This window comes from Toxoplasma gondii, chromosome IX, assembly GCF_000006565.2.
Source record: "Toxoplasma gondii ME49 chromosome IX, whole genome shotgun sequence".
Classification (NCBI taxonomy): Eukaryota; Apicomplexa; class Conoidasida; order Eucoccidiorida; family Sarcocystidae; genus Toxoplasma; species Toxoplasma gondii.
In genome coordinates this window covers 2,972,493-2,984,676 of record NC_031477.1, presented here as the reverse complement: position 1 = coordinate 2,984,676, position 12,184 = coordinate 2,972,493, and the positions used below count along the sequence as shown (strand labels likewise).

Here is a 12,184-nt window from a genome sequence, read left to right as displayed (position 1 = left end):
TTGACGAAGGGGAGGACACGAGGGTCGAGAGGACCGAATGTGCAGCCAGGAAGATGGCGTCTAACACATACACCCGAGAATCAACATAGATGCACAAACTTACACAATCGTCGTGCGGTCTATAAAGTCGAGGCTTACGCGGGATGTTGGCATCTAACATGTACAGCCGAGTATCAACGTACACGAACAAATGGTCAAAATGCATCTGCAGAGTACGTACAAGACACCTCAGGCAAGGTGGGAAGGAACCAAGGCAAGTACAGATGATAAAACCAAAAGATCTGAAGTCTCGCCGTTTCTTTGGCTCGAGTCGGATAAACACAGAGTATAAGCCGTCAAATCGGGCGAAGACTCCGGAACGGTTTGCGAGGAAAGATTTCTGGGTGAGAGTCAAAAAAGGCCACATCCACCGAGGGTAGCAGACACACTCTCCGGCAGCGCCTGCTGTGGACACGAGGCCTTTCAGGTATTCTTTCAAAGAGAGAGGCTGAAAACTCTTCGCTAATATACATGTGTGTCCTGGTCTAGGACAGGAACCGTGCGCTGCGAAAAAGCGTTGAAAACGCCTCGCTGTCAGCTAAGCAACGGCATCTATCCAGTCTTGCAAATCCACGCGGCACATGGAGAACAAAAGAAGCGGTGAGGCTAAAGGCTTCCACTTTGAAATCCAGTGTACGTATTTTCCCGATAACTGTGCACGACCGCGTTCCAATCAAGGAAAGTAGCCGTTCCTTCTTCCGTGAGAACGGAACGAGACCAACAAGAACGAGCTACGAGAAAGTCACACCTGGTAGCGGACAAAGCGCACTGGTGAGTAGTCGCAAACTGCCGAGAGACACTAAAAAGAAAGACCGGATAAATTACTAAAAAGGAATGGGGAATCTTCAAGTTGCAAAGTTGGCTGTCTGGTTCGTTTTCATGGACAGGTAGCGGCGCTGGCAAGTGAAACTCACAGAAGACCGAGTCGCGCTGCGTTGCGCGAAAACACGCGATCAAAATACCGAGATGTCCCGACGAGTAGCATTCATGTTGAGAGTTAAAAGGCGAATAACATTGCGAAGAGCAGAGAAATAACGAAAAAAATACCGGTGAGTCCTCATGCTGCGCGCATGCAACCGCGAAAAGACTCATTCTTGTGTGATGGCGTCGACCGCGACAATCGAGAGACCTGCGTATAGCCACTGGCGCGAACCTAGATGTGAGGACAGCCGAAATGCATGATTTTTCAAGCAAATCATGCCACTGGCAAAAAGACAACACATTTTGAACGCTGCTACTATTGATTCCTTCTACAGTAACCTAACTTGTTCAAAAGAAAAGCTACGGGACGTCGTCCCCCTAGTGAAGAAATGCATTTACAGCGGCTGCGGTGGCCCTTGCGACTGCAGCCCTCAGGAACACCGTGAGCCAGGCTGCAGCGAACTAGAGAAATAGGGGCTTAAATGACGAAGGAACCCGTATTACCCGTTTCCTCTTCGGCAGAGTGTTTTGCAAGCAGGCTAGGTTTTTTTGTCCAGCGATTCTGTGTCACGACTGGCAAGCCAAAACCCTGTTGTTAGGCACAATAAGCGACTTCCCACCTAGTTTTGCAGAATTCCCTGGCATTAACAGTGTCTCAACAGCTCTCAAAAACGATCATGTCTACGACGATACCCACTTTCAGCCAGGAAGCCATTCATCATCTGGGACTTGTGCCTGTTTATTTGGTCAGCTTGCACGTATAAAGTGTCTCGAGACGTTGACAATCTAGCCAGTCTAGCGTTTGCCATCCAGAGTGAATTAATGAAGGAACAACGATTGGTGACCTTGCTTATCCATTAGTTACTTGCGAACCATCACTACTGGGTGGATTGTTGCAGCTAAACGGTTAACTCGCTCCGAGACCCTCAAACAATCATGGAAGGGAAATGCTCGTTGAGCGATGATGCCTTTTGTCGGACTTTGTTGGATTGGTAAGACCAAATGATTGCAGATTATTGTGACATCTGTCAGCCACCTCTTTCAGCAACGGGCCTACATTTTGTGTAACCGTAGCATGATTTCCCGCTTTCGTCTCTTAGAGATGAGGGTTTTACACGATCACCGCGCCCCGAGGTGCTTGTGTCGCTACACGGTCTACGAGTCACATACGAGGATTTCGGACCTTAAGGGACAGCACATGTTTTATGTTTACCTCTGTGCAGGCCAAGCATTTTTACCAGATGATTGTCCTGGAGACAAGGCAAAGACCCGCTTCCGCCGTTCGAAGTGTCCTTTTATGATGCGCAGCTGTTATGATACTTCTCAGGGGCACATGATTTGAGAGGAAGCAATTTCCATTGTAGTACACGTATGAAACGGCTTAAGCTTGTATTCGCAAGCACGCGCGAAAGGATTTCATGCTAGTGATAGTTTCTCCCGGTGGCAAGACCGTGAAACATCAGCACTCGAATGTGAACACGCGAACCTCTCCACCCACCGCTTTTTAGTCTTCGCCTCCAGCAGGCCACCGGATACTTTAGAAACGCAGCAGTGTAGAATGAATTCACACGGGGATCATATCTCGACTAGAAGGTTTGGCCTAGAGAGTTTTTCCTGCTGTCGTTGCAGCTCCTGCAACTTGCGTTCAAGGAATTCGATCCGAGTTCTCTGGGATTGCGTCTTGACCGCAATTGGCATCCTTGCCAGCTCATGCTGAAACAGTAATTCAAACGCACTCAGATCATTTGTATCCCGTAAAAGTGCGACCACTCTTAGTAGCAACAGGATTTTACACAGAAACCTGCAACCAGCTTCCCTCTTGGTTACGTGCAGCCATTTTTGCATCCACGTGCATAACCGCTGCTGTGTAACCCCTCATCAAGCGTACCTCCGCCTCTCGCTGCTCTGTCTTTAGTCTCTCTATGAGGCTCAGCCTTTCTTCGCTGCTCAGCCTACGTGTCCCCGGCGGCAGCGCCCTGGCTTCTGACTCCTCAAGTTCTCTGCGTCGTTTCTCCTCTAGATTCGACTTTATTTGCTGCATACGTTTGAAGGTAGCACCTCACACGCAGACACTGTGGAAGACTCGGGTGGCGAGGCACTGCCTCTCCTACAGGCCCTACCCTGCATGAAGTTATTCCTATGTACGGCTTCAGAATCAGTAAGGCGACAGATTTTGAAGTGTAACGATAGAGTTTCAGCCAGGCAGCGCAGAAGCAAAAGGAAGCACTCCAGACGCGAATACAAAGCGCAAGTACATCCCGTCGGTCAACACGCAAGCCACCATCATAGACCGTAACCTGTCTTGCACATCCATTTGCGGAGCCCGAGGTGTCTCACAAGCAGACCGGTAAGGGATCAACTGCGTCTACCTCCGACAGCCGTTCGCTGTTACAAGACATGGTCTGCTCAGACACCCTGTGCATTTCTGATATTTTGGAGCCGTACATACTCATCGCGTGAAGCACCAGTTCACTGACGAGATGGTGCGGGCTGCCAAATTGATACCCAGTTTGCAATTTGAGTAAACAGGTTCCATCCTCATGGTTGTCCGTCGGACAGTATGTACCACCGCCCCTTCTGGAGTTAAGACTTCCACCATCAAGGAGAATGCGGGGCTGAAAAATGAAAACACACCGTGCGTACCAAACTGTCAAGCACAGTCGCAAAAGCGTAGCCAACACCTGTCTTTGATCCGGCACCACTTCAGACTGGTGAAAGTCAAACTCACGGATAAGTACTCGGGTATCTGCCCGTAGCTTCCATGTCGTCGGGGAACGGCAGAATCGATGATAGGCCGACGACGCTGGGTTCCGTGTTCCGCAGCACTTCGTGCATTTTCTTTGATGAAATTCCGTGTCCTGGAGACGCATCGTTTACTTGACCTCGAGTTGAAGGAATCAACGGAAACACCGCTCTCCAGCGTCGAGCTTCTTGATGGTCCAGCGCTACCGGCTTCAGCTGGCATGCTATGTCTCCTGGCGTTTACTACGAAAGGCGTAGATGATGAACGACGTGAATCTGAGGGGCATGTTGCGCTAGGACAGCATGCCCCTATGTTATCTGTTGTCTCCATCACCCACCCCGTGCTCGGTGATGCCTGATACCGCTCTGTAATTCTCTATCTGTGGAGAGTTTCCGAATCGTTGTAACGTGGATAAACTTTTCGTCGATTTGAGGCGTGCAGTGTTGTTTCTCTGGAAACGGACCACGAATGGAAGGATCTTCTGAGCAGCACCTTCTCGAGTCGATGAACCGTTCAACGACGTCTCACCTGGTGAGCCCGTCCTCCGATTAGGTGCTTACAACAAACAGTCGGTGTGGTGTGTTGAGCTTGGGACTCAAGAAATGTGGAAAGTCTTCCAGTATTTGTTTTACACTGTTGAATATAAAAACAATAGAGGAGGCAGCACTTAGTTGGATGGTGTACACACGCTATGCAAACACCAGACAGAACTGACACTTCTATCAAAACGCAGGCATACAGAGAAAATTTCTGCCTTAACACAGCAAGGGGTATGGAGGAATTAGTTTCGGCATACGGCCCGCCTTGAGACGCTAGACTAAACGGACCGTCTCCTAGAACCGAATCCTACTGGCGTGAGAGGCTCAGAGAAAACCACTAAGGCGTACAGACGTCTTTCAGGCCATTTACCTGAACCATTCACTCTTTCTCATTATAGACACCAATATTATTACAACCCGTAATCGACAACCTGAGGTTTTCTCTCACCTGAGTGGAACAAACATGAACTGAAGTCTCTCATCCACACACGAGTAAGATCGGAAGAAACGACAGATACGTCAGTCTACAAATCACAGAAAAAGCCGTGGTCAATATTATACTACATCACGGCCGATTTTGCGATTCCAAGAGGCTCTCGAAACCGTTCCTCACACATGGTCAGCGCGTGCCAGCTTTGTGGTAATCGCCCCTATGAAACCCGAACTCTTCGTGCTTCCACCGGTGGCCCCCAGTACCTCTGAAAATGGCAGGGTCCACTCCTTGAAGCGAAACGAAAAACAGGAAACGATCAGTATGACTGGGCGACACTCTGTGGGGTTCGAACGTACTCGAAGCCCTGGGTTTTTGATGTGGGGCTACCTATTGAGTCTGCGTGCTGGATTATCCGTACCAATCATATTTAAAAGTTAATTTCAGTCCTGCGAAATACACCTTGTATCCATTGGCAAAATAGGACTACACGAATACCAGAACTTGTCCATTCTAAACTGGAGATGGTCTTACGACGGACACTCTGAATCGCGGGGTGGTTGTATGAGAGTGGACAGCCAGCCCGAAAGAGCGAGTTGCGTCCCCGCCAGTGATTAGTTCCTCAGTCCTCCAAAAAGCATGCTAGACTAAACTCAACTGCCTTGAAATAACAGAAACGGAAAGTAGTCAATGCCGCGGATCTTTCAGAGGGACGCACGCCTCCGCCTCCATTCCGCATGCTGTGCAGTCTCCCTTGCTGGATGCAATTCACCTGCACATGGTAAACTGAATCACACACAGCCAACTCCGAAAGCAACCGTCCCAGATGTCGGAGAATAGCCTTGAAAGGACACACGATTGGAAGAGCAAACGCCTGAACAAAACACAAGATGAATACTGCAGCAAAAATAAATTGGTGGAGGGGATGAAACCGGGGAAGACACCGAACAAACAAACAAACCTGAGAAACGAGAAAGGCCAAGCAACACATCTTGCGTATGCCGAAAGTGTAACGGTCCGTCAGCCACACGGCCACAAGCATAGAAGGCACACACATATGCTCAACAACAGTGTTGGTGCGAGCATGCGTCACTGGCATAGGGGCGCCCAATAAGAACCACACAATCATGTCGATCCTCCATGCTCCAATGGAATCGTTAATTTGACTTGGCGCACCGGGCTCCAGAGGCCAGTCTGTCCACTTTACTCATCGTTCCTAAATGATGCCAGAACTTCGTTCCTTCAGAGTCACCAGTCAGGAACGGAAGACCGCAAGTGTCACTAAACATGTCGGAATTCAAACGGTCGTGTTACAGTCAGAAGCGAATGTTTCTGTGAGTAAGCCATGCGTTCGATTATTATTGTAGGGCTCTTTGGTGACTCGCTCGACAATATTGCTGCCACTCTGGAAATGTTGGTGTCGTCTCACACTTTGACTTGGATCGCCCGTGCAGCTCTTTGAGGTGACTGTTTAGAGAGAAAGAGTACTGTCCGCACGTACACAGTGGTAAGGCATGCGGACGGAAAATCAGCTCCACAATAAACGCAGGAAACGCTGTTTCAATCGAGTTACTTGTTTGATAATCTATTCGCATCAAAAACTTCTATCTCACTCACAACGTCGCCATGACGTACCTGTCATGTGGTTCAGTGTCTGTTCATACGGAAACTTGGCTCGTTAGTCAGGAACCGTTTTTAACTGCGCTGCTGAATGTTCCAGCGCCGTCACGCTGGTATTGATCGAACTATTAAATGAGTTGTAGCGTTTGTTCCGTCAGTAACATGCATACAATGGTTGCACGTGTAACGTAACTGTTGACAGCTCGAAAGCAGTTTACCAACAAATGAACTGCAAGCAGCAACCAATATGTCGATGTAGCTCATGCACTTGCTTCTGAGCACACAGGTGAGAACTGCATAGCGATTGTGCTAACCGGAAATACTGCATTTCAAACAGTACTCAAATTCCTGTGACAGGTGGCACAACAACTACACACGAGACAGGAGATTCTGACAACAGTTCTCGATGACTAGGCACTGTAGAGGCGCCTTTCTGCGGGAAAAACTAGCAAGCAATTCCACAGAGTGTCTTCTCGCCAAGGTACATGCCTTCCGCGCTTTCCGAGTGGAAACCGCAACACGGAAAACAAATCCTCGCAAAATTGCCACAACGTGTTAAATTTGTCTGTAAGGAGCATTGAAGCACAGTCGTACACGTCTATCCACTATAGGACCCACAGTCGGAAAAAGGTGCCTTTCTAAAGCTGCTCTGCTTCAATATGCTGAGTGCATCACGGAGAGGACCACAATTGTTTTGTCTTCCTCTACCACCAGGACTGTTTTCTGTTTCTCTACTCGCAGACGAACAGGCTCAAATACACCAAATGTAACCTGCCGATTAACGTTACTCTACATTGCCGCTATTGTCTGTAGGCGTAAAGGGACTGCTGCACTAACTAGCAGCTGTATGGTTGCCCGAAGTAAAGGCGCCTCTTTGTGCCGCCTATCCATCCCCCAGCAACAGCCGCCGAAGAGTTTGCTTTGCTTGTAAAACTGCGCGTGGATTTAGCATTCCGTCTTCCCAGTGAATACCAGTGATTCCTGTGAAATTCGCTGTAGCCGATACACTGTACAGACGAGTACCGTCTCTCGAGCAGGGAGAGTGCCAGTTACTGGGAGCTGTCAAGTCGCCTCCTTGACACAGCAGAGCTTGGACTCGAGGCAACCGAATGCACTACCATCGTTTTTCGCTGTGTCAGCCACGACACCACAAAGTAACCAACATATCATTTTCCTATCAGAGCAAACAAATGTATGCACGCAGTTGCAGCAGCTCCTGGTGAGAAACGGCATGTGCGGTGGTCACCGTACGCATCGTCACCGAGCAGCTGGCATGAATTTCCAGTCACCCTCCTCCTCTCTGTCGTCTCCCCGACTACTGTCATTGTCACAGGACCCGTCGCAGATATCTTCTTTCTCGCCCACTGCAGCTGCGCGCCACTCCCTATCTTCGTCTTCGCTTTCATCATCTTCGCCAGCTACAGCGACACCTTCGCAGCATGTTGCGCTCTTAACGCCGCCCACTGCACCGGTGTGTGTGCCTGACTGAATCGCAGTGTCACGTGCTTCGACTTCCGCGTCATTACCCAGCTCTTCGGCGTTCCCAAACATCTGCCACAAACTCGTTTTGCCGCGGGCGTCCCCCTGTTCAGCTCTGGTGTGGTGTCCAGTTGCTTCTCCACAGTCTTGCTGCCCCGCTGGTGCCGACGCTGTGTCCACCCCCGAGCTGCTGTTTCCAGAGCCCCCGCAAAGATCGCTGTAGAAGGAGTCGAGGTCGAGAGGAGTGAGAGCGGCTTTCGCGACTGCTTCGCGTCCCATCAGTGCGGCTGCATTCCTCTTAACAACCACGTCGTCGGAGGAAATCGATTTGAGCTCCTTGTGAGGAGACAGTCCACCAGCAGTGCGGCCTAAGCCACCAGAGGGTCCAACAACCAGAGCGCGCCGTTCTTCTGTCTCCACGTACCGCAGTTGCTCAGACGAATTTTCTTCAGCGAACGGTGGCAGTGAGACGTACCCAAGCATGCGCTCAGCCATATGGTCCGAAAGAGATCCTAAAACGAAGGCTGGACCGTGGCTATCCTCGATCACGTCTGGGCCAACTGCGTGGTCAGCTTCGCGCTCTCCGTCCCCATTTTGCAATACGTGACAGCAGGTAAGGCCAGGTGCTGCCGGACCCGTTTTAGTATCCAAAGATTGTCCTTCTGTCCTTTTCTGGATCTCTACACCAGGCGCAGCTGCGAGAAACCGCATGTAAGTGCTCGCAAACTTCTGCATGCCCCGCAGTGGCGTTCCAGGTTTCAGAGCGTCCCCGCCAAAACCGGAAAGGTCATTGAATGAGAGGTCGACTGCTTCAGGCTGGTGAAAGCCATGCGTTCCATCGGCTGAGATTTGTTCCCCGGCCATGTCCTCTCTTTTGATCTTCCCCTCTGAACTTTCTTGCCTTTCCTCCGTGCTCTCCGTCGACAGAGCGAGTTGCGACAAAGTGAAATAGAGCTGAGCCATGTCTCTAACATCGTAGCTTCTGTCGAAGCTTGCCACCTCACAGACATACTTGAGCATCCCGTCCAACCGCGCAAAGGCTTTCTCACTATCTTGCTTCGTTGGCATTGGCAAAAGCAGTGACTCTTGCTGGCCTGGCCCTGTCGCGTCCGTCACTCCATCGCGTGTCTGCACTCCTCGGGAAGAACCGGGTGTCACGCTGACATCACGAGACGTTTGGCGCAGCTGTTCCAGCCTTTGACCTCCCACGGAGCCTCGAGACGGCCCTTCCTCATCATGTGCATTTCCACTTTGTGCGCCTCGTGTGGCTGCTGGAGGAGCTCCACTGCCATCTTCCCCATCAGGGTTGAAGACCCTGTCGTTCTCGTCTCCGGCGAGTCCCCTCTTGTTGAGCCAGTGGAAGGCCCAGACTTTGAGGGCGAGGAGTAAGATCTGTAGCTTGACTTCCTCAGCCTCCGCTTTGAACTTCGGGACCAGCTGCCGCAAGAAGTCAGCAGCCACCCAGCCTACTTCGCGCTGGTACTGGCCCACGATCCAGACCACCGATGCGCGGGCTGGTGGCGCATGCACCCGCGGAAACTGTGAAACCAGTTGCAAGAGCAGATGGCCCAGCTGGCCGCCACGAGCGCTGCTTTCGCGCTGCTGCTCAAGCTGGCGCTGAAGGAGCGTCTGGAGAGCCAAAACTGCTTCTGCGGCGAGAGCCGCCGAAGGTGCGTCGAGGAGCTGAACGAAAGTTTGCATGCTCGCGGCCTGGACGCCCGGGAACCGGAGAGCTAAGAATGTGAGCAGGCGGAAAGACGAGGAAAGCAGAGCTTGGTCACCTGGCCAGTGAATGTACGTGCGGACCTCGGTCAACAGAAGAAGCGCCAGCGAACTGACTCCATCGCCAGACGAATACTGTGAAGACGCTGAAACCAGGAGGCTTCGAAGAACTTTCAGTTTCGCTTGCTTGACTGTTGGGGAATCCGAGAAGCGAAGGAAGAAGGAGCGCACATGCGGAATAAACAGCGACGGAGCCGCGGACCCCAACACTGCAATAGTATGAAGCAGCGGTTCTTGCAGATCGGGCGCGGACGTGTGCATACATCTCAAAAGAGGGTGAACAGCAGCTTGCCATGCTGATGTGGCAGAAGGCAGAAGCGAGAAAAGTGCGGCCGTTGCCGCTACCACTACTGCCGAACTCTCAGAGTGGAGTAGCAGCGGCAGATTTGACAGAAATAACCGAAAATCCGTAGGTACAGGATTGCCCGGGGAGTCCGCGGTAAGCTTATCTATGGTCACAGAGGCGAGACCGGCAGCGTTTGCGTTGCTCTTGTCGCCGGAGCGCGCGCGCGTCCTTTCAGGAGACAATTTCAAATGCTGGTCCACAGCAGACCAACCTTTTTCACTGGTTCTCCCCAAATCGGTGGATGAAGTGTCAGCGCCGATAGTCGCAGAAGGCTGCCGCCGATAGTGCTCGACCGGATCAGCGAAGAATAAACGGCAGTACCGCATGAAGATGTCTACAGCGACGACTTGAGTAAACGGCTCCAACTGGAGAAGACATTTCTGCAGCCTGCGATAATGCCCGTGAAGAAGCGCCAGGGCAGCCGCTTGACCTCGGAATTCCCTTGCGTCTTTCCCCTGATCTGCAGCCTCCAGACCCGGTACGGGGAGAGGCGTGCGAGGTGTGGCCGTCCGCAACCCCCCGTTTTCACCGGTCGGGGTATAAGTGCACTCCAAGTATTGCTCACGGTCGTCTGGATGGCTTTCGCCTTCGTGAAGAAGCAGGTGGGAATGGCGAAGACACAGTTCACGAAACGCAATCAAGGCAGCACCAACGACGGACACTTCCACATCGGCCAGAAGAGTAAGGACAATGCTTTTTAACTCCTCAAACTGGTCCTGGTCAAGGGCGAACACCTTCACCACGCACTGCGCCGCCGTACGTCTAACGAACGGCGAGCAGTCTGCAGCCGCTCGCTTCAACGAGATGACAAGAAGTTGCACAACTTCGAGGAGGCGGATGGAAGCGAGTGCTTTCAACGCAGCAGCGCGAACAACCTGATTCCTGTCGGTCAAGTCTTTCTGGAAGGAGTTGATGGATAGCAGAGCAAGATCCCGATTTCCTTCAGCATATTGGATCAGGAAAAGATAGACAAGGCGCTTCAGCTCGAGATCGGGCACAGCGATGGCCTTCACAACCTCCGGAAGCAGTGCCGAGACATCCGCACCGCCTGCATGAGCGGCAAGAAGACGCTTCATGGCAGTTACCTTCGACTCCACGCTTGCATCTTGCAACTCTTTTTTCACTTGCGCCGCGTTGAAATGTCCCTCTTCAAAATACTGGCACTCACTCTTGGAGACAATGTTGATCAGTGCCCGCATCCCTGCAGATGCACGATCCAAAAGAGGGCCAGTCGACGCCATCAGTGGGGATAGGGACATTTCGTGGACTAGAAATAGAAAATGAACGTGGACCTGCCGGTCCACAAATCAAACGAGACGGGACAGATGATGTCAAAGATATGTTTACAGAAGTACTCGTCGAAACGCCATGCCCTCAGCCCCAATGGGTGACGAGGACGGACGTCATTCCTCTTGTATGACCGACCTGACACTATTCTACGAAGGAGTTCCGGGGGCTCATTGGTCCTCCACGGGAAAACGAATCATGCATTCGGGGTTCAGGAACGCTGAATGGAGGGTAAACTGACGGCGCGAAAAGTTGTCCTAGTAAAAACGAAATATAGAAATGGTGTCACTGGGCAGTTGAATGTTCCATTGTTCCGGTGATGCAGCCTGTCTTCGAAAACACTATTGCTTTCTAGTCGAAACGGAAAGATGAAGCTTAAGAAAACTTTCAAAGCCGATTCGAAGCTGCGGCTGTACTAATGTAGGGGAAAGTATAGACAATCAGCAAGAGAGCTGCTGCTGGTAAGAAATAGAAATGAAAGACATGAGCTGACCCCGGGTGTGACCGCCACCGCAGGGACCGGGTGACCCGGCACTGGTGGTGCGAAGAAAACCCTGTTCACGGAGACACATCTCACAAGCCACAGTTAGTATAAACCGAAAAAAACGAGTGGTTGGTTGAACAGAATCTATACGGCTCTGAGTCAGGCATGTCAGTGGTTTTTTCCCGCTACATGCAATCCGCTTGCCTCGAAGCCCCCTCTAACCGCTTTAGCCCGTGAACATGCAAGACATACCATGGTTTTCCCTCTGTACAGGGTAAATTTATAGACTCGCGCAGATCAATTCCATGAATGCGGCCAAGATCCTTTTGTTCTCAGTGAAGAACTGGTAATGTTGGTGAGTTTTTTTGGGCAAGTGACACAGACGAGTCCCGGACTGGTGGTGGTTGTAGCAACACGCATGCAGAGTTTGTCTGCAAGTCACTCGTCGATCAGGAAGGTCACATGCAGTCTTGACACTACCACAATGAGTTCTGGTCCCGAGATGTGAATGCTC

At 51.2% G+C, this 12,184-nt stretch overlaps 2 protein-coding genes across 2 annotated transcripts; both read right to left on the bottom strand.

Annotated features, from left to right (window-relative positions):
* Positions 1-37: 37 nt before the first annotated feature.
* Positions 38-1,664, bottom strand: TGME49_289090 (hypothetical protein). The gene has a single exon (XM_018782063.1). It carries the CDS (start codon positions 1,129-1,131, stop codon positions 646-648), a length of 486 nt encoding a protein of 161 aa, XP_018636387.1. The 5' UTR covers positions 1,132-1,664; the 3' UTR covers positions 38-645.
* Positions 1,665-6,410: 4,746 nt separating this feature from the next.
* On the bottom strand, positions 6,411-11,994 carry TGME49_289080 (HEAT repeat-containing protein). The gene has a single exon (XM_002368302.2). The coding sequence runs from the start codon at positions 11,156-11,158 to the stop codon at positions 7,550-7,552; it is 3,609 nt and encodes a 1,202-aa protein (XP_002368343.1). The 5' UTR covers positions 11,159-11,994; the 3' UTR covers positions 6,411-7,549.
* Positions 11,995-12,184: the final 190 nt, after the last annotated feature.